Below are 22683 nucleotides of genomic sequence, written 5' to 3'. Positions count from 1 at the left end.
TTGCGGCATGGTGTAAAATATTTTTATAATGTGCTAAAGCCGCCATATTTCAAGCCTTTGTATTTAGTCTTTCTTTCGAGAAAGAACTGTAGGTAACTAGGTAATGTTGCTTTTACCATGTTTGACCTCCTTGCTTTTTATAAACCACATATTGTGAAGTGAACGTCTTTCACGAACCTGAATGGCCACTTAACCTGTTCAGAAATTAAAGGCAGACATCAAGGTCACATAAAGTGAAATGACAAATACATCAAAACTGTGAAACAAATACACGCACATCCCTGTATATGGTCTTTGCTCTTGTATGTTTCACAGAGACTGTCCAGTAAGGAGTTACCAGATGCATCATCACCCTTGCCTACCAGTAATCTACGTGTTGTAAAAAACTCCATCAGGCTGACCCTAAACCGATAACATCACTATCTCTCTCCAGGTAATTAATTTTGTATATTGATATTACATCTGTTTACTTTTAAAATGCTCTTTTGGCTACCCCCTATTGCCCACAAATGTTTTGGATCTGCGATTGCCTACAGTAAATGTTCTTGTTGATCAAGAGGTGTTTTCTGCCTGCGGACATTTGCAGTCGTTTCCTGGTAATCCGAAATCTACTGAATCAAGACCACTGGAGAAACTTTTTTTAAATTGCCTTAATGTTAAAGTGCATACTTGTAGATATGTATATAATTTTGAAATTACTGTAAATCTTTTTTTGAAATGCCTAAACTGTAGTTTTTAATAATGGGGAAAAAAATGTAAAAAAAAATACTGTATTGTTTTGTTAGTTATGTATAAGATTTGCAGCTGTTACTGTTGGAATCAGTCCTGGCAAATTTTCAGAAATCTGTTTGATTGTTTCTGCTCCTCTACTCAATGCAGATTAACAAGCGGTTACTTAGTGTCATTACCATCTGGGATACACTAGGTCAGACTTACTCAAATGGATCATGCCTTGCTGTCTAGATGGATCAGCTGATTTTTACGGATGCATGCCTCCTATGGAGGCTCTATAGAAATTCATATTTCTTTTGGAAAACATTTTTGGAAGTAGTCATAACTTGACCTTGTAGAATGGTATGACTAGCTCCATATCTGCTGAGGTTAGATGTACAGAAACAGTTTAAATGTATTCATTCTTGGGGTTCTTATTTATATCCACCTTCATACTGTGTATTTTTTTTTATGTAATGGATTTAGTTTTTCTCATGACCATCTAACTGTCAAAGCTTATGCAGACTTTGGTTATCACTCCTCTTAAAATGCAAAGTGGTTGTAATCCACTTGGTTTGTTTTTTTTGTAGGACAAGTTGTATCTGAAAGGGTATTTTTGTAAGTAGTGTTTGAAATTGCCATATTTGAAATAAGAACAAAAAATCCATAAAAACCCCAGAACTGTGTCCTTGTCTTCCTTTCTGAATTCTTATAAATGCAGTTTTTTTCCCTGTTTCATACTATTTAATGTATTTGTTCTAAAGAACAAGCACATTGAAAAGGTCTTATTCACTGAGATGGCATATTTAGGCAAACATCATGTCAGGTGTTCATACTCTGAATAACCTAAATTGTTTTATGATTTCTGAAAACAAAGTAGGTCACTAACTTGAATTAGTCATTTGCAGCAGGTTTTATTGTCCTTTTAATTTAACTACCGAGCAGTAGCTTTCAGTCCTGTTTCTTTCAAATACTTTAGAGCCTATAAATGTAAAAAATAAAGCTTTCATTTTGTTCAGGTTTTTGAAACCTTTCGCCATTTGAGCTTTCAAAATATTGAATTGTGTATATAGTGTGACCTGGATGAAAGAAAATGTAGCTGGCAGTCTTGACTAGTGTTTTGGGCCTTTCAAATATCTTTAAATTACGCTATGGAATGTCAGACATTCCGAGAACAGAGGTTTCAATTAGTAATTTCCTTACTGTTTAATTACAAAATGAAGTCTATTATGTTTTAATACCAGTTACATTTTTCCTACCAGTATGGCATGGGGCCCCACAGTTGAAAGAAGGAGGGGAAAGGGTAGGAGCTATATTTTTTCACCTAAAGAGTGTGGAGTGGGAGTGTGAAGCAAGCTTTGTGCTTCACTGAGAAGTGAGCAGTTGCCTCGATCGGTGTAAGACTTATCTTGACATGGGGGTGAATTTGAAGTGCATTTTGAAGATTGCTGGGAATCCAATTTCTGTACAAAATAGGTGAAGATGCAGTTTTCCACTATTGTAGTTGAGCATAATACAATTTAGTGCCTTGAATATTGGTGTAAAGTATTTAATTTATAGTTCATTTCATTTTAGCCATCTTGATCCTTGTTACTCAAGTGAATGTGACTAAGGCGAGACGAGTTCTGCCTAGGAAGTTCACTGCGCGATGTTGCAGCTAGCCCTTGCGTACCAGCTCTTTAGTCAGTTGTCCTGGGAGATGACTGACGTAGGACCTGAAAGGTAAGAGTGTGTATCGTCATGTCTGAAGGGATGTGCAGCTGCGTCTCAAAATACTCGAATGTCCTGGTGTCTTCAGTATGTTAAAGCACATAATTTTAAACGAATATGCTTAGACCCATGTGAATGTGCAAGGGGATATTGTAGGCTGACTATTCCACCATGTATTCACTCTTATGGAAACTGACAGCTTTTTAACGACTTATCAATTATATTTGCATCAGTTTGACAAGACGCTGCGTGTCGGCTCATTTCCGGGCGGAATCCACGCTCAAAATCCTTGGATGGACGTGTATATTAGAAATGTGTGAATACAAATCAGGTACAAATTATAAATGTGCGGTACTGTTCGTTTTTTTTTTAATTCATATAACCTATTAGCACTGGTAATGTCAGTCGAAAGACGCCAAAATGTCGGTCTTCAGAGGTTTCTGTAACCTGTTGCTTCTTTGCACTAGTCACAATTGTCCTACGTTATTCACTTAAAGACGTACCTTCCTATGGCTGTAGTTCACTTCCTTTGTAATAAAATACTTCCGCATATTCTTAGCGTCTTGCAACTGGGAGATTCCCGGCTCGCATTTTGTGGGTGTGCAAATTCACTGCTGACAGTGGGGGATTACCCTCCATACAGCTCTTTCACCCCAAAAATATATAATACTTTTTAAACGCATGCTATTCAACGCCTAAATGGAAAGGTCTGCTTTCTCAAATGGCGTCGCCTATATTACATACGAAAAAGAAAATGTATTTTTTACCATGCTGCGGTTAATTTACAGAACAAAAGAAGCTGAACGTTATATGCGTCAGTTTAATGCCATTGATGGCTCGGCGAAGTGTACAAATATTTATAGTGGTTATGGTAGGGGTTCTTCAGATAGGCCGAGCCTTTAACGGCCCTCGTCAATTTACCTTTTTTCTCTCATTATTTAGAGTTTGCGTATTTCTGCTGTGCAGGGGGTTTCTTAGTCATACTAATGATGTACATGGCCTTTGGTGGCTGAACTCGCTATGCTAAGTCGGAAGCCGGCAGGCAGCACCTGGAACCTCCTTTAATTCTTGACGTCAGAGATGGAAATTGAACTGATTGTGTCGTGTATACAGTCGTCGAATAGAGATAAGTGTCCTTTGAAGGTTAGACTGAAATATCAAAAAACCACAATTTTAAACAGGATAATTAAATGCTGCCGCTTTTAAAGCGTGGTGATTTTTTTCATGGGGTTTCTCTTGCCCCAACAATAAGCTTTTTTCTTGCTTAATGTACAGAAAATATTCAGAAACTACGTTTTTTTATCCATATTCACTTGAAGAAAATACATGCAACACTTCTGTTTTTTTTTGTGCTAAATTCTATCCCACTGTTGTGTTTACAAACATCTTCTTACATCTTCTGCAGGATTATTTATTTTTATGATTTCTTTTAAGTTTATATTAAGTTTTAACAGGGCTTTTGAATGAAATGACCCAGCATGAAATAGAGCGTACCACAGACGTATTGCCTATTACAACCTAAAAAATATATTTTTTAAATTAAATAACCCTGCTGTATTTATTTGAAGACGGTCGGGAAAATTGTTTTCAACCTTGTGTAATAAATGTGTGCGCTCAGTAAGGATTTGAAAATTGCTGCATGCTGGGTGGAGTAAGTGATTAGTTAAGAAGACGGACACTTGTCAAATAATGAGGTTTTATCATAAGCAATATATTTTACTACGCGGTGAATAATAGTGGAGTATCATGTCAATACTTTTACAAGTGTTGGCATATACTGATACATCTGAGTGAATCACAGAAACTAAATCTAACCTTTGGTCTTTGGGGATATGTGATATGTAGGCTATACACAAATCTGTTAATATATGTGTATGCTCGCGCAAAACAAATATTTGAATAAATGGGATTATATTTCATTTTATTGTTCCGCTTTGAGGGGTTGGCCTTAGTTTACAAGGAGGAGTTACTGGGGAATTCCCAGAGTAAAATATCTTCATCGTTTTCACAATCAATACATAAACCTTCCAGTTCCGAGTTTCAGTCAAGACTTGCCAATTAAAAACCATATCTCATAAAGGGGTTCGAAGAATGAACGGTGAGTTACATTTTTAAAACTTTGTAAACAACAAGTTTGTAACTAACAACGAAATCAGTTTCGCTCGGCTTTCAGAAAGCTTTCGGTCTTGTTTTTTTTTTCCATGGGGAAAATAGTTTAATATAATGGAACACCGAAATTAAACTGGTAGATCCTAGTGTTAGTTATATAATTTAATATGTCAGACTTCATCATCAGTACGTTGCCGTTACTTGATTTAAAATAACTTTCCCCGTTTGAGGTAGCATGGTAATATGATTGACGTTAGTCATGGATTTCAATTTTGGTCTCGAGTTTTTTTTTTTAGTTTATAAGGTCGTTTTTCACTACTTTAGCAGATTTTACAAACAGCGTGATAGCTGAATTATATGCGGAAAATCCAAAAACAATCGTAGGTTGATTAGCTTTTCAAATAGTCACGCCTTCCTGCTTTGTCGAGAGACGATGTAATGTTTTACTGTCAAATCAATTTTTATCTTGAACGTCGCTCTGTATGTGGACACTATTAAAACATCTAAAGTTGTCTAACTTACAGTTACGTTTGATTTAGTATGCTGTTTATAATTGGGAAAAAAAGTTAAATATTTCTGACTACATTCAATTAAATAAGTTAATCACATTACGTTTAATAATTTACAAGTGGTGTCCTAAGTTTGAATCCGTTTGATCAATTCTATAGTATAGTTTTTTTTAACACGTTTTTTTAACACAAGCGAAAACGGATAAATACGGAAGGAAAATGATGTAGGCTGACGCGGGTGGAACAGAGAAACGAAAGGCTAAATGTTTTGAATATTTATGCATGTAAAGAAATCTTTTCTCTTATGAATTGTCATCCACGTTTAGAGAAAATTAAACTAAAGCCATTTAGAAAAATCAATTTGGTAATGGCGGTGAAAAGCTTTCGTTATATCCAGTTGCAGTATCTGGCGGACTTATAATTGGGGAAGTAATGAAATTCCAAGTCTCCGAATTTGTCATTGACTCGGGTTTCACAGTGACATAAGACTGACGTTTATTCATGTGATACGTTTTGATTACTTTTGTTTTTGAACGTGAAGCAAAAAAAAAAGCAACATGTATTGTACACAACCTTGATCGTCGCTTTACGCACTGTAGTTCAGTGTCACACACAGCTAAGAGCCAGGCGATTTAGATTTAGAGCACTGCTTCCCTATTCGCCGGTGCGCCCGAGTGGTGCATTGACTTCTGGTGCCTTAACGCGCTGGTAGCGATGTGCGCCTGACTGCACTGTCACAGCAGGACTTTTTGTGAAGATCTTCACGGGTTTACAGTACGAATGCAAACCAGTGTGTAATGGTTGGTAACCGGGGGTTCTAGCCTTAATGTATTACAAGTCATTCAGTGTTTGCAGAAGCGCCCGTGCGGTCGGGTACTTGCGTGGGGCCATGGACGTGTGTATGTATGTAGGAGTGCGTGCGTGTTTGTGTTTTATACTTCGCCCTGTATATTTTACGTAGAGGCGTGATGTAGTGCTCTGTTTGTATAGCCGCAGTACAAAGGCCTGTTTTCTCAGTTCTTACATTGCTGCCATAAATCCGTTTATACGTTTATCTCGTGTTATGGCATTGCTTTTTACCCATTATCGCCATTGTTATTCTAATAAACCCAAACAGTGTGATGTTTCTATTAAAGAATACCACCTGTTAATTTTGCTTCAGTGTGCCCTTGTTGACACATTACATATATGACTCACTGAATCAATCAACCATCCAAAACAGAAGCATTTTTAATATGTGATATATAAGCTCTTTTTACTGTAAAAAGTTCGTTGGTGGCTCACTGACCTTTTCATGGAGATGTAAATGAATCAAGGTGAAAGATATTGCCGTTTTCAGCTGTTGTAAAGACAACCTGAAAACCAGCTTGTTGAAATGCTATTGCTTTGTGTGAGTGGAATTGTCATGCTATGTCGTTTCTAACAAGAGTAATGCTGCCATAGAGCTATAGCTTACGTTGTTCTGTTTCCTAAATTTTTTCAGTGCTACCACCTGTGGTTTCGATGACCAGGAATCCCCATGTTTTAGGTAAGGTTCTGTAATGTACCACTGTACAACAACAATGGACTACAGTCTTCTTAATGCACTTTCACAGTTTGTTAAACCCCAGAATCTTGCTGTGGGGGCAGTAATTTATGCGAGTTCCATCACCCCATTACTCATCGCTCTGCTATGAGAGGAGGAGGTGTGAGCCCGGCAGATTTGAAAGGCAAATGTGTAACTTAATTTTTGAATCATAATAAAGAAAACCCCGCTGGGTGACTTTGTAAAAAAAAAATGAAGTAAGTACCAAGATTGATTTAGGCTTTTTTTTAAAAATTTAACCTAAGGTGTCATGAAGCAGAAGGAAAGTGTGAAGACAAGGAAATCTGCTAGTTTCTGACACGTTTCATGTAAAATTGTGTCAATGATGGAGACTTTCCTAACAGACGATATGTCAAAATCCCTGTTTTAGAGACATCATAACCTGATAATTTCATTATTGTTATGGATTTCTCAAATGTCAGATTTCTCAAATTTTTGTCATTAGATCCCGGAAGTTCTTTTTTGTTGTTCAGCATGTCAGGAAATGTCATGTAATTTCCTCCTCACTGGGGTTGTAAGCAATCAGTATGAATTCACATGGATTATGTGCTTCCTGTTTAAGTTAAAGCAGTCAGTGCAGTTGGTTAAGGGGGAACTTATGAGACCTACCGTATGCCACTACCTGTACGGAGAAAGGAAGTGATTTAGTAATATGCTTAAAAAAGTATAAATACTTCTTTAGACATCAGAGCAGTGCTGAAATATTCTGTTCATTTCGAGTTTGAGGCATGAAACAGACTTTATCATTCAGGATATCATATCTAAATGGTTATTACTACTTGACTGTGTTCCAGCTGAGTCACAAAAAAATCTAATCAAGTCTTTAATTAGTATGTAGGTCATTGAAGAATCTCATGAGTGAGATCATGGCTTTAGGTTTGCCTGGAGAGGTTTGTGGGCATATTAATTTTGATCTTATATCATATTTGCCCAAAGATACTTTCCTGGTGTCTTTTCATTAGACTCTGAGTTACACATTTGAATGCAGTGATCTCCTGTTGACCTTTTTGAAATTCATTATAGTGTGCAAGTTAATAAAGTATGAGGTTTACAGAGATGACAACTGCACATTCTGACTAGTTTATTTTATGCGTACACTTTGAGCCTAAAACTATTTTAGTTAGCTGCTTTAATCAAGACATTAAAGCTGTTTTGAGTGTAAATTTATCTTCTCCATTAAGGCAATTTCATATGCAAATGACTGTTTTGAGAGAGAATAGAGGAAAACAATTGTTTTTTTTGTGGTAGGAATTCTTTCATTGTAGTTTACAAATCAGAATAGGTGGAAATCTATTTATTTTTTATGATTTATGTCTTACTTTCTAAACTTTATAATTTAATGAGATTAATCCTTGGTACTGCATGTAGAGACAACCCTGACAGAAGTTTTCAGTGCATGTGTTTGGCTTTTTGTGTAAGAGTAAATCAGCTGTACAGTTAGGCAAATTGTTCGTGGCTGCTTTTAACATACGTTTGTGTTTCAGCTGGGGAGCCCTGTGCTCAGATATTCGAGGAGCCCAAACAGAGGGGGATGCGATTTAGATATAAGTGCGAAGGACGATCAGCAGGTAGCATTCCTGGCGAACGCAGCACTGACAACAACAGATCCTATCCCAGCATACAGGCAAGTATTGTAGTTAAGAGTCACTATTATAGACATTGACTTCAGACTCCTTTCACAATGGAAGTGCGGATTGATTGTGATCTGTGATCAGTCACTCCCAGGCAATGGGGTAGCACAGCTTTTTATCAGCACTCTCGTGTTTGTTCCACTGGAGGCACTAGTAAAATATAAATTGGTGACCAGAAGTGCAATCGTGTCTCTTTGAGCAGGAAAGAATGCATTTGCTTGGGAATGTGATGCTCGACCATGTTTATAACTTACATTTTTTTAAAACGCAGTCTTTTTGCACATAGCGTATAGTCCTGCAATTAATAAATACACATTCATTTCTACAGTCCACTTTGGAGATGTAAAATATGTACAACACAACCAGGTTCATAAATGCATTGAAAACTTAATGTAATTTGAGTGTGACCTTGGAGATATGATTGTCCTGGTCACTGTGGTTTGTAATGAGCATTTTATTACCCTTTCTGTCAGTTTATGAAATAAGATATCTCTGTGTTTATTCATTGCTGGTAGGATTGTGCTTAGTTAATAGTGTTCACATAAAGTTAGTTGAACAGCCTGAGTCAAGTAACAGGCGTGGATGTGAAGTTCATTGAGAATTCATAGCCCTTTTATAACTGGCTGCCAGTCTCTGGAGAGAGCAGCTTACTGCCAAGATCCTAGAAAGTAGGAAACAAGATCTGCTACTGTGTTCTTAACAGAGAGTCTAAAAAAACTTTTCACATTGCTTCTAAGTTCTGATTCAGGGAAGTACTTTAAAGTAAAGTTTCGTCATTAAGATTTAGTAAAAAAGGTACTATCAGAAAAGGTTTATTATTTTTTCAGCTAAACTGCTCTCCTATTAAAAATATATACAATGGTTTGCCATGACAAATGAACACTAAAGTGTAGTACTGCTAAATGAAATAATGGAAACGCTCTGAGAGTAAAAGTGGCACAGATTGTGAGAGACTGCATTGAAGCAAAGTAAATGTCTAGTTTAGATATTATACAATCATGGGTAAAAACTGCAAAACACTACAGTAAACAGCCCTCAGCCTGACAACTAGTTGTTTGCGTATTAAAATGAACAGTTTTTGTTTTATTCTCTCATCTCTCCTAGATTCTTAATTACTGCGGAAAAGGCAAAGTCCGAGTGTCGTTAGTGACAAAAAACGAGCCCTACAGGCCTCATCCGCATGACCTGGTGGGGAAAGATTGCAAAGATGGATACTATGAAGCAGAGTTTGGTCCAGAGCGAAGAGTTATAGCGTAAGTTACACTCAGTTTGTCATTACAGGCTTATGACTCTTATCGTTGGAATAAGCAATAATTGCCAGATGGTCCTACAATTCAGATTTAGAACATCAGAAGCTGGTTGTATTCATGTGAAACATAAGCCAGTGAAGCCGACAATGGATAACATACAATTTTTCAAAATAATTGATCAGTTTAATTGAGATCAGTTGACTTTCCTAGTCACTGTGCTCATTTTATAAGGTATTCATTTGGAAATCCCTCTAGGAGTAATACATGTCTAATTATTTTTATAAGGATAAGAAATTAGTTTTTTTATCCTTCCTAAACTTTTTATTGTTCTATGCAGTGACTTCTCTACTCAGTGTTATATTCTTAGAGTGGTGTAATAGCATACTGTGGTATCTAGAGTGATGAAATGCCCTTAAAGGGATAGTGACAGAATGCCTTAGTAGACTCCCATCGATTTCATCATCCACCCACACATCAGTGTTTGCTTCCCAGTTTTACCAAGATGAATGTTTTTTTTTTCCCATGTGGGAAATGATCTGGGGAATCCCCTGGTAAAGACCATAATCTAGTCATATGCAAACTACCTGTTATTGAGTTTAATATGATCTCCATGGTTTGATGTTTGATGTTATGGTCCTGCAGTGTCAGCCCTGTGAAATCTGGAAAAAACCCAGTTCCAACATATAATTGTGAACAGTGCAGTACAGCCAGTTTCCAGTATGGTTCAGTAAATCCAGAGCTTGTGTCTATAATCTTGGTTAACCTAAATGACAGATTCCAGAATCTGGGTATCCAGTGTGTACGGAGGAGAGAAGTTAAGGAAGCCATCATGCTGCGAATGACAAGAGGCATCAATCCTTTTCAAGGTGAGGATTTCTTTCAATAATGTGATTTAAAGTTGGCTCTGGCTCCCCTGTGACCCTGTATTGGGTCAAGTGGTTAGAAAATGGATGGATGGATGATTTAGTTTTGATCGTCCATATGTTTGAGTCCACCTGTAACAGAAAATCATATCTTGATCCATCTGTTAACAAATGGGAATGGCGCTGTGATTTTTCATACTAAGCGATAAATCCTCAGATATTTCTGATAAGAGCTACATACAGTCAACAGTAATTCAATATATAAGACACATAATTTTCTTATGTGTCTCTCTTGTTCAGTTGTTTTGTAAATTATATTTCATCGTATATTTTGTGGTAGGCTGTAATTCTGAGTCTTCGGTCTTGGGTCTTGGGTCAAGTTCTTTCATTGCATTCACAAAGAGGAGCATACATTGTTTCTACTCTACTTCTTAAGCCGTGTTTCACTAGTGGTATTACAGATATTACAGTTCTTCTGTTGTATTTTTCTTCACCCTTTGCTCTGCGTGTTGAACTCTTCCCTCAGGATTGTGTTTTGACAAAAAGAAAGCAGCAGAATGATAATACAGTGGCAGCTTGAGAGCTAATGGAGTTTTCCCCCATATTGCACCCATCTTTCTGTCTCTTGCTTTCTAAATCCACTCTTTAAAAAGCCATAATTACTTTCATATGAAGCATGTTTCACACTTTTGTCATCTGTTTGTTCTCTGCATTGCATGAAAAATCACTGGAATACGCCAGCGAACCTAACAATTTAAGGCCATGCCTTTGAGTTGATGTCTGAAAAAGGCCAGACATTCCAGCATTTCCCAATATCTTCCTTGATGTATTGTCAGGTGTCATTGGTTTGCTTATACAATGGTAGTCTGACTTGGTCTTAAAAAGAAAGCAAAAGCAGATAGCAGTGTAAGAAAATGTTTCTTTAATCAAGCAGTTACTCACTCATACCTTGAGCTAAATATCACATGACTCAGGAGAACTTAAAATACACAACACTTCAAAGAGGAAGCTGTATTATGCTTAGTGCCATGACTTATCTTTCTGTTGAACCTTAAATATTGTATAAAACATAGTGCCATATGTTACCAGAAACATCTCTTTTCAGAGTCTCATCTGATTTCTTTCTAGTTTTTAGTGATACAAATTTATTCACATTATTCATGTAATTAAAACACCCCACATATATTTAATTGAACTATCTCTAATGATTGCTAACTAAGCAAGCAAAAAAATACAGAATCAGGAAAGTTCAACAGTCACATAAAACCTGAACAAACCTGCCATCAAATTGGGTCTACAGAAAAAGTTCTCTGGAGTCTATTTTGTGGACTTAAAATCTTGAAAGAAAGTAGTGTTTAATTACTGGAGGGGTTAAACTCATAAGTATCTAAATATTTAAATATAGTTCTTGTACCTTGTCATACAGATACTTTTAATTTTGTTTTGAAGAAATTCAAGAAATTAATTTTCTGTATTTTAAGAAACCAAAATATATTCTCAGTTTCTTGAAAGTGTGTTTCTTTTCCTTTTAATTTTACAAAGTTAATCAGGCTTTGCAGTAAGAGTAGTATATCTAAACATTAACAAGAAATGAAGTGTAATTAAAAAAGCTAAATAAAGTTATCCTTTTTTTCAGTAAAAGGCAAGGCGGGAGATATCTTAATATTTCCTACTTAAGTTTTTTTTTCTTGAAAAAAATTGTAGGTTTGTGAAAATGTGCACATAAGCTAAAAGAAACTTTCCGTTCTCTTCACACTACAGCACAGCATAAGTTCCATCTATATGTTATAAACGTTTTTCACATTTCCAAAAGGAAACATTAATGTGAGCACAGCCATATGGTAGCAGTTAACATCTACTCCTTGAATTAAGACAAATAAGATTCTGTTACTGAATTATAAATATTAAATCAATTGTCTTGTGCTAAAAACTCTTGCGCAATTTATGGTCAAAGCAGAACCGGTATCATTTAAATACCATAAAAAGAACTATCCTTTTCAGCTTACTATCTCAGTAAAATAACAGTGTGAGAAAGAAGGCTAATGTACTTCTATTTCTTTATAGTGTTTTTAATTTTTAAAAATTTAAAGGCCTAATTTGTTTGACTCTTTCTAATGCTTCAACCCAATGGGGTTTGCCATTGAGTTTGAAATGGAAAAAAAATGAATGTAATGATTGTATTAGTCATAAGAGGCACTGAAGTGCGTGTGTTCATCAAGCAGGAGGGAGTGACACCAGTCACCCACTCACAAGTGTGGTGTGGAGGGTCAGAGTCTGGGGCTGCTGTGATAAAGGTTTTACGTTTTTAAAAGTAGAGAGGTGTTTTGACCTTATCTTCCTCCAGAAGTGTCATTTCGACTATGAATGCTTCGTCTCCCATTCTAATGTGGGTCTGACATCTCTGGAGTTTGATGTCATAAACATTTGTAGGTGGAGGTTGGCTAAATTCATAAATTTGTGGTACGTAAAGTCAGGACCTCCTGAAGCTTTTAAGATTGCAGTTAATGTGCTTTATTGCATATGTGTTATGTGTGAGGGCACTGTAGACACATATATAGAGTCTACACATGTTTAGCAGAGATGCATGCATTAAATTAAGTTGTATATGAGGAATTATATAATCTCCCCAGAACTATTTACAAGCAATTATTAGTAGTGGTACAGTCTTTGTGTTTTGCCAGTCCAGTGTTTGCCCCTGAAAAATTTAAACATCTAAATCTAAATTCTGATAGGCTGAGTTCTCGTTGAGCAAGTTGGGTTTCTGCATCAATATCCTCCTCTGTCACATCGTCCCATCTTGGCGGCTGACACAGAAACTTCTTCCTGTGCACTTTCATTTCCTGATTTAGGTCTGAGCTTGTGTGTTTAATACCCAGAGCAAATCTATTAGGCCTTTTGCAATCACAGAGGCTGAGCCCAGGACAAGTCCGTTTTTTTATATTTAAACAGACTAACAAAATATAAGGTAGGAATTGACGATACTGATAATACATTTTATTTTTAACACTGCACTTAGTGTTTTATAATATGATGTCATACTAGTGGTTTATTTAACAACACACGCAACTAAGTGTTCAAATTGAAAAGGCACTATGCATAATTGGCTGTATACAGTACAGGCACAAAGAGCCACATTTGCAAGATGAAATCCATTTTTTTGGGGGGGTTTTATCAGCGAAAAAGGTTTAGGAGTAGAAATGTCCTTTTCCTCTCTCACAAAGTGGAATGATCGAAAGGAATTCATTGTGGTGGTTGAAGTCCCTCTGTTTCTGATGTTTTTTTGTGAAGTTTCCTCTTCATAATTTACTATATTGTGAATGATGTCATTCCTGGGTCCCTCACCAGCTCTTCTAAGTTTTTTTTATTTTCTGTGTACAGTTCCGAGGGATCAGCTACTACACACAGAGGAATATGACCTGAACGTGGTGAGGCTCTGCTTCCAGGTCTTCCTGCAAGATGAATGTGGGCATTACACCAGGGCATTACCGCCCATTGTCTCCAACCCCATCTATGACAACAGTGAGTGGCAACATTCCTTAAGACCTTCATTTTCTACAGAAGTCATGGAACCCTCAGAACAGTTTCTTCTTCCTTAACATGCACATGTATGATATTTCTTGTGTGTGTCCTTGGTTTCCATAGCTATATGGGGGGGGTAACCTCATTAATTAATACAATTTGTCTTCCTTTAAACCAGGCCATACAGTGGCTCATAAGACACTCCTACAGTGAATATGTACAAATGAAACACCCCATGCGTGTTTTACACGATTACAAAGCTGTTATGGCACGTTGAAGTGCTCACTAAAAACAGTGAAGTATTTTGGGGAATAGTTGCATGAAATACTTTCTGAATTTTGAAGCTAGAAATGAAATTTGGTAAATGCAGAGAGCATGAGATGCCTTACCTGTAAAGGACAATGTGGCATACGGAGATCTGATAAAACGAAGAACGCCTATAAGGCTGCCAGTTCACCGCTTTGAAGAAGCTGATGTTTTCAACGCAAAAATACACTCACAGTTCCTTTTGCTTTGTAAATAGTAATGCATTGCTTTTAGTTTACATTTGTTTTTTCAAGATCCAATCAACAGCTCTGACTCTGTTCCTCACAGACGCAGGGCAGTCTCAGTGACGTCTACATGATGATAACGTAACAAATTACGTGAAACGTCTCACTTTTAGAGTGATTTTTAGAGTGATGCATGATACAGGAAATCCTTGCTTTTCGTATACCTGTTTATGCTAAATGCATGGTTCTGTGAAGAACATCCTGGAAGTGGCAAGATAGCCCAGCAAATTACCGTTTCTGTAGAATCAGTCGAATTAGATTAGTTGTAGCTACTGCGTGGGTTACCTGACCAGTTAAAAAGAAAAACATTACATTTAGTCTGAAACCTTTCTTTGAAGTTGATGTAAAACAGTCATATTCAGTCTGCTGTGGAATACGTAGGAAGAAAAGTAATGACCTCATTCTTATTGCACTGGCAATCTGGCGAGACTTTTGGATTCTTAGAGATTGATGTAGCTAGTTTGGATGGAAAATAAATTGTACTTTCAGTGCAAGCCTGGTATTCTAAACCTGATGCATATTTTTTTTTTGGGTGAAGCAAAAAAAAGCATTTTCAGGTATTTCTGGTTCTACTTGAACTAAACCTTGTTAGTTCAAAAAACTATTTTGACAGTTATGTCTCGCTCTGAAGTTGCAGGCTGTGCCATTAAAATGAAAAATAATTAAGCATTTTAACTGACTGCTTTAAACAAGGAAAAATTGACATCATACCCAAACACAAGGAACAAATGATTCATATTTTTATAATTCAGTAAAATCTTTCAATAACAATGAGAATCATTATTTTCACAAGTCAAAATTTTCAAACCGATGCACTGAATACCCAAAATGTGGTATTTAGTGCATCGGTCCGGAACATGTCACCACTTAAAAGTGTATAGTGATAACTCATCGCTGCAACCACCCCTTGTGTTAATTTTTAACACCAGTACACTTTGGTTTTCTGTTGGCTCTGCAAATGTGTTACAAGGCAAAAATAATGCATTGGGTATTGAAAAGGGACTGTGGAGAAGCCTATGCACCTTGCTGTGTGGGAGTGTGGATATGTGGGTGGCTGAGCGGAGGAGGACACGCTGCGCCAATACTAAGACTCGAAGCGAGAGCAGCAGAGGTGTAAATAAACACTCTTTCGTCACAAATGAAGCTGCAGGATACACCTTTCTTTCTAACCCATGATAACAGTGATGAGGGCGATGGAAGAAAAGGTCAGCCTTCACATGAATATAGCTTGACTATAACATAAAGGGAACTGCCTTTGTGGCTGAATGATTTTACTTTTCTCTCTCTCACACACACAGCTGAAAAAGAGGAAGTTACAGAGCTTCCACATTAGTATGCTGAAAGATACCAATGCAGATAGCCACTTCCTTTTCTTGCAAATGTCTGCTTTTGATTTAAGGTCCCATATTTTGCCTTTTTTTTCATAAAAAGGACAGGTGGTAGGTAATATTACAGATATTAAATTTGATTGAATAATTGAATAATTAGACACAATCAATAAAATTAAATATAAAACTTAATAGTATCTTCAAGATAAGATTTAAGAACACAGATAAAGGAGGTTAAAATCTACCAGAGGCGAAATACTGTGAGGTCTGCACATCTGCTAAAAGGCAGAAATTGAAAGAAGTATTTCTTCAGTCCTAGGCAGAAATGGGTTGTCTACTTTTGTGAGAATGAGTGAAAAGTTTAAGTTCTTATTTTGGTGTTGTTAATAGTGCGGATTTCGCTTTTTTTCAGGAGCTCCCAATACAGCCGAACTGCGGATCTGCCGCGTTAACAAGAATAATGGCAGCGTGAAGGGAGGAGATGAGATATTCCTGCTTTGTGATAAAGTTCAAAAAGGTACAGGGCCAGTCATTTATTTTTCACATTTTCTCTTTCAAGTGGAAGTATAACAAAAGTCTCTGCACTGGCTTTCATCAGGAACTGCTTGTGCTGCGCATTTCAGTTACACGGTGGGTTTTATTTCAGATGTGGTCCTGGTGCACTTTCAGAATTGGTGCAGAATGCACAGCAACAATGGCACCATGATTTCAAACACACTGAAGAAGATGCAATGATAAACAGTGAAAGGGTGTTGTAACACAGACATCTTGAAAATCACAATTGTGCAAGAGTTTTTATTTTTTGGAGCCAACAATTTGTTCTGGTGTTGCAGCTTTTAGATGGCTGAGGTAGACAATTTCCTGGACCTTTCAAATCTATATTTATAAACCGATGTCCCGGATAGACTTTTTAAGGCTTATGTTAAATACACCAGTTACTGTATTGTATGAAGGCTACGTTGTATTTTTCTCAGCAAGTTATAGGTCTCTACTTGAATTTCCCTTTTCTGTTTAATCCCACTTCCTCGCTTACTTGTGATCCCAGCAGTATGAACTAAAAGTGTACCACTGTACAGTTTCTGATGTTTGTTTTGTTATTTTTTTCTGCAGATGACATTGAAGTTCGCTTTTTCACACAAGGCTGGGAGGCAAAGGGGTCCTTTTCGCAGGCGGATGTCCACAGACAAGTTGCAATTGTCTTCAAAACGCCTCCTTTTTACAACACCAACATCACGGCTCCAGTGTCTGTGATGATGCAGCTTCGTAGACCCTCAGACCAGGAGGTCAGCGAGCCCATGGAATTCAGATACCTTCCCGATGACAAAGGTAATGCACACCTTTTGATCACAAAGCCAGCAGATAAGACTGGGTCAGAAACTTGTTATTAACGGAGATAAAACTCACCACTTTCAGTGAAATATGTTGCCATCTAAGTTTCAGTAAAACAGCTTGATAACAATGCTGATTTTGCCTGGAACACCTCATTCCTTTGAAGTAATTCCCAGTGTCAGATTAAAACTTTTCAAAGTTTTCACAGTTTCAGAGACATACTCCTTTCCCTGTCATACTTTGGGGAAAAGGGTGAGGAATACCGTTCTCAGGGAGAATATCAACCAGAAAACATCCTTTGTTCCTGGAGAGACAGAGTCTTTGATGTAGAAAAGAAAGGGTTCATAATGAAACAAAACAAGGGACCGACTTTCAAAGGTTTCTTGTTCCTGCAAATGAAGAATATATGCAAACCTTTTTTCTTGTACAGTGAGTTTTCCCAAGATAGAGTAGTTCGCTGGTTAAAGTGCAGTGAATGGAATAAAAAATGTTATTTAACACAAAAAAACATATGGTATTGTTATGCCAAAGGCCTAGATGAACCTGCATTGTTGCTGCACCTGCTACAGTTTCTGTCAGTTAGCTATTAGCAACCAAACAACCTCCATGGGCACAATAGGCTTCTTCTGATTTGTAACCTTTCTTGTGTTATACTTTGCTGTATATGTTTGTTTTTAGTATAAGACTATTTTGGTATATACTGCTTTAATTTTACCCTCATGACAGGGATACACTTTGCAAGATTCATTTAACTCCACTTTCTAACCAAGGTGATATTTGTATATTGTGTTTAAGCAGTGGAAGCACATGAAACAAATGTCATATTCACAAAGATGTGTCTGTATTACTGTGATGTAAAAAAGCTGACATTCTTATCCGGGTTACATCTACAGATCCCTATGGCTGTCAAGAGAAAAAGAGGAGGAGAGAGGATTTGATGAAGGCCTTCCCAAGTTTTCCTGGTAAGCACCAGATAGCTGGAATATCAAGCCTTCCAGAAAAGACACAGTACTTTACTTAGACTAAAATATTAAAAAATTACTAGTCACAGTAGAACAACAGAAAAAAAAATCCTCAGTTTCATGCAATATTGTCAGTGTTGCTTACCTGTGCCTTAGCTGGAACAAAAACTAATCTAATCTTGCTTTGCTTACAGTTATGAGCCACATGGAGAGACCCAAACTCATTCCAAGAAATATGCCTCAAGTAATTAAGAAAGGTAGGTATATAGATTAGATTACCATACCCATCTTTTCAAATGCGCTTTTGCTCTATATGATAAAGAAAATTAAATTTTAAATATACTGAAACACAAAATAATTCTAATCTTCTGCCTTCCTTCAATCAGTAATGTTTATTCAGTTATTCTGATTGTTGAAAACTCTGTATTTGCAGGTGAAAATTAGAAATGTATACAGTAGATGACAAACGGAAATTTTAACAGTAGCATCATATAGCCATATAATAAAAGACTAGCAGAACTTTTGTGAAAAAAAATTGGCTCTGCATCAGCTTTGATATTTATGGAAAGGTTTTTTGTTATGCATTGAGGCATCAGAATACCTTGATGGCCCTTCAACTGAAATTGACTTCACATGTGCAGGCCTAAGTAACAGTTTTTGCTTTGTCTTTTTTTTTTAGAACCCAACAATATTTTTATGAATGTAAACTCAACCAATTTAATTCAAATGCCTCAAAACCAGCTACATAATACAGTATACCAACCTGCTGTCTCTGCGTCGATAATGGCACCGCACACGGTTACATCCATGAGCAGCAACTGGCCCCAGCCTAACCCTCCCATCTCCCTGGATACGATTAGGATCAACCCATCCAACAGCAGCAGCATGCTGGCTTCCGTTCAAAACAGCACGACGTTCTCCACCTCTGGAGACAACAGCAGCCTTCCCCTCCTGACTTCCCGGGACCTGGAGTGTTTGGAGCCTCAGACACAGAATAGCCAAGCGCACCTCTGCATGATCAGGAAGGACACCAACTCTGACAGCTCCTCAACCATGCCCATTCCACCCACTAGTCAGCCCCCCTGGGGCTTCAGTGTGCAGTCTGCAGAGATCCTAAATGGGAGCTCTACCTCACATGCTCCTGTTGCTGATAACATGGAGACCGAGGACATACTTGTCAGTGTCGGCTCGTCATCGATGTTCTCACTGAAGCAAGAGCCACAAGCTGGCCAAGGAAACACCTCTGCGCTGGGATTGCTGGCTTCCGATTCGCATTTGCCTTATAGCAACACAGGTACCAGGGCACTCAACAATGGAGGGAATTTTGAGGGTTCGAGGCAGCCCGGCGGTGACATGCACAACAGCAATCTGAGCTGCTTACCAAGTCACCAGCAGTTCGGATCAGACATTGCCACCACTGATGAGCGCTTTGATGCATTTCCAGAGTGGTCTTTCTTTCCACAGTGATGCAAAGCAGGATAAAGTAAATTCACTGGTATCTACTGACAACAGTCTAAAATGAAATGAAATTAAAATAAATGTTAGCATTTTTTTTACTGATGGATCTTGGAATTGAATGTATCATATAACCTTTCCGTCAGACTGGCAGACTGGCTTCTTACTGGCAACAGTAAGAAGAGGAAGGTTTTATACCTGAGACGTGTCAGGGCATACACTTTTTCTCAATCATAACATTCTGGAACACATTTTAACGTTTTATAATTGTGTTACAGAGATTAAATGCTTCATAGAACACATTTTTAAAGCCATATTAACAGCTTCTTTGTACAGAGAAGTTGAGAAAGTTCTCTTAATTTAGTAATAGAGTGGGTACTTTTTTAACCTTGTAAACCTAATATTTTATGTTATTGTCAATGTGACAATTTTTTTAATGTGTATCTGTTCCTAAAAAGGAAGTTAAAGAGGATTTATTCCTTAGGTAATGGCTATGTCATATTTAAACCATAAATTATCCGAAGTTCTCAAAGCTGAAAGCATTGTAGACAAATTTATGAACAAAGCTTCAGTTTCACTCTTGATATGCACACTTTCCTTGAATGATCAAATTGTTCAGTTTGTTTTTCAGTGTACTATTCAATACAGTGCTGTACACTTCAAAGTACTAATGTTTCAATTTAACATTTTCTTGTCAATTTCTTTAATGCTTAGCAATAAAAAAAATCTTCAAGCATCATTTCATACTGTAAAGCAGTTAGTATGAAACGTTTTTGTAATTATTTGAGAATTCAATGCTGGCGACTTTTTTTGTACTTATTAAAGGAATTTTATTTCATTTTATTTATACAGTGTTATGTGCTTGCTTTTTAAGTTTAAGTATTAATTGTAGATCCAGTTACCTCTTTATTCAATACATTGTTTTGCATCAGAACTGTACTTCACTGAGTCACTGATGTCTTCCATTCTTTAATCTATATTAAAATAATTTATAATCATTACACATGAAACAATGGTTTATTAATACTTTGTAATTTTTCCATATAGTTTTACTGCTATTCAGAGTCACTGACTAGACTTTAGTGTCTCGTTTTCTATTACCTCAGTTATGAAGACATAATAAAAAAACACCCAGAAAATGACAGAGGGAAGTTCTCTATAATAATGAAAGAAAAAAATCATTTCAACATGTCTTCCATGCAACAATATTCAGCACTTTCAGTTCTACAAAAGGTATCAATGAAATAAAAGATCCATGTATTAATATTCAAAAGCAAGGACTAATAGTCATTAAGTTCAACAACAACAATCGTGTACATGCAGATTAGTTTGAATATTCTTGATCTACAGGCTTTATTTCCCCACATTCAAAAATCTCCATTTAAAGCCTCTTGTCCGAAGCATAATGGCTATGAGTGCTTTAAAAACCGAGGCAATCTCCTATGCGCTTTTTAAATTTGTTTGCCTGCATTTGTATTATACAGTTCCAGACTGAGATTCCCTGTTGCTGTTCCTACAAAAATCATGTGAATAAATATAATTCATTGTCATCTGTTCAGTACTTTTTTCCCTTGAACAGCTCACTTTCAGACTTTCCATGTCTTACTTTATCTTTAACTAAATCACATGATATAGACACATAAAATTCTGCCCGAGTTGCACCTTTCCTCACGCTGTCTGCCTTTTTTCATTTTAGTGAAAGATTTAGAGTTTCCTGTCCAGCACACAAAGAGAGAAACAGGAGCTAAGACCTTACTGTATAAGCGATTCAAAGATTTTGGCTTCCTGTCAAAATGTTAAAAATGCATTTTTACTGTCAATACTCACAGATATGGAAAGGACAAGCTAAAACAGTTTTCCACCAATTAGCAACAGAATGGAACTTATGTTTGTGTAGTTCAAGCCTATTACTACATACGTGCTCACCTACCTTTTAAAAAGTTGCTAAAAAACAAAACTGAAAAATACCCATAGTAAGATTTCAAAGGGATCTTTACTTAATCCAGCAAACATAATATTTTGTTACTTTTGTTCTTCCAGCTATTTAACCAATCATAAAGGACATTAGTATGTATTTTAAATGAAACTGGAAATACATATAGAGTAAGATGTAACAAAAACATAAAGTCAAGAGCCCTTCAAAGTGGGTAGAATATAACATCTCTAGTACAGGGTTTCGGGTCTGGCTTCTTGTTGAGGCAAAGTGTGAAGTGCTATTCATATGTGTCTTCATCTTCTATCGCTGGAGGCCAGTCTACATCCACAGACTGAAAAAAAGAAACACTTATTAATGGTCAATCTAGATTTGTATGGTGTTAAGTTTTTAATAAAAGCCCACAAAAACACTACCAGCAAATTACACTGGCAAAACATTCCTTTTCTGAACATTTTTATTGCTGTATTATATGAACCTTATGTCATTATGTTCAAAACAAAGATCAGTGTTTTTAAAGAAAGAACCATTTATTATGTATATATATACACCACATTTTCATAGAATATTTCCTTCTTCATAGACTGCAGCCTTTTTTTCCTTGCTGGTTGGAAATATGAGCCCACAGAATACACTAACATAATAATTGGTGCTATACAATTGTACACATCTTAGTACACAACAAATAAGAAATAGGAAAAAATCACAAAACTTAAACAGCTAAATGATAGTAAAACCACATTATGCATTATACAATTTCAGAGAGAAAGTAAGTCTTAAAGCAAGTGTTTAAAATATCAACAGTGGCAGAGTCTCTAATGTACATGGTGCTGAGCTGGAGATAACTCTCCACTGTATGGCTTTCCACTGTAGGTCTTCAAGTAAGAAGGCCTGATCATCTGATCTCACATGAACAATAACCTCAATAACTTCTTAAAATGATCTGGAGATAGACCATTTACTGCTTTATTGATCAGCTGGAGAAACATACCAAAGTCCACTCTAAATTTGACTGTCAGGAAGCTGAGAATACTGCAGGTTTTGTACTACTACCGCAGGCTATCTTCAAGCAAGTATCGATATTTTAAATTCAGAAAGGCAGAGCAAGGGTCTTAAGCAAGCAAAACTACACTGGTGGAAGAAAGACATCTTTGTGACCTTAACAGTATGCACATAAAATGGTAACACAGGAACATATGTAACAATGAACTTGGACAAAACAACACACTCTGTTTGGA

The 22683-nt window shown here is 36.7% G+C and overlaps 3 protein-coding genes across 9 annotated transcripts in view; 2 read left to right on the top strand and 1 right to left on the bottom strand.

Moving 5' to 3' along the window:
- The window catches only part of papolg (poly(A) polymerase gamma), a 17170-nt gene extending 10629 nt beyond the window's left edge, over positions 1–6541 (top strand). Inside the window, exons 22-23 of one of the 4 annotated variants that reach the window (XM_088933578.1) lie at positions 316–433; positions 6523–6541. In XM_088933578.1, coding sequence (XP_088789704.1) covers positions 316–414 — 99 coding nt within the window. In that variant the 3' untranslated portion in view covers positions 415–433; positions 6523–6541. Of the gene's footprint in view, positions 1–315; positions 1390–6522 lie in introns of those variants that run through there. The other 3 variants (XM_088933577.1, XM_088933579.1, XM_088933580.1) reach the window with 3 other exon arrangements.
- Positions 4372–20355, top strand: rel (REL proto-oncogene, NF-kB subunit). The gene is made up of 11 exons (XM_088933582.1): positions 4372–4519; positions 6523–6567; positions 8109–8248; positions 9360–9508; positions 10280–10371; positions 13747–13887; positions 16179–16283; positions 16877–17092; positions 17989–18057; positions 18252–18314; positions 18737–20355. Exons 1-11 carry the CDS (start codon positions 4513–4515, stop codon positions 19522–19524), a joined length of 1815 nt encoding a protein of 604 aa, XP_088789708.1. The 5' UTR covers positions 4372–4512; the 3' UTR covers positions 19525–20355.
- The window catches only part of pus10 (pseudouridine synthase 10), an 18376-nt gene continuing 16010 nt past the window's right edge, over positions 20318–22683 (bottom strand). For all 4 annotated transcript variants that reach the window (XM_088933584.1, XM_088933585.1, XM_088933583.1 and 1 more), the window contains exon 18: positions 20318–21779. In XM_088933584.1, coding sequence (XP_088789710.1) covers positions 21726–21779 — 54 coding nt within the window. In that variant the 3' untranslated portion in view covers positions 20318–21725. The remainder of the gene's footprint in view (positions 21780–22683) is intronic.

Source organism: Atractosteus spatula, chromosome 15 (genome assembly GCF_055471065.1).
Source record: "Atractosteus spatula isolate fAtrSpa1 chromosome 15, fAtrSpa1.hap1, whole genome shotgun sequence".
Classification (NCBI taxonomy): domain Eukaryota; kingdom Metazoa; phylum Chordata; class Actinopteri; order Semionotiformes; family Lepisosteidae; genus Atractosteus; species Atractosteus spatula.
The sequence above is the reverse complement of the archived record's forward strand: the minus strand, read 5'-3'. Positions and strand labels throughout refer to the sequence as shown.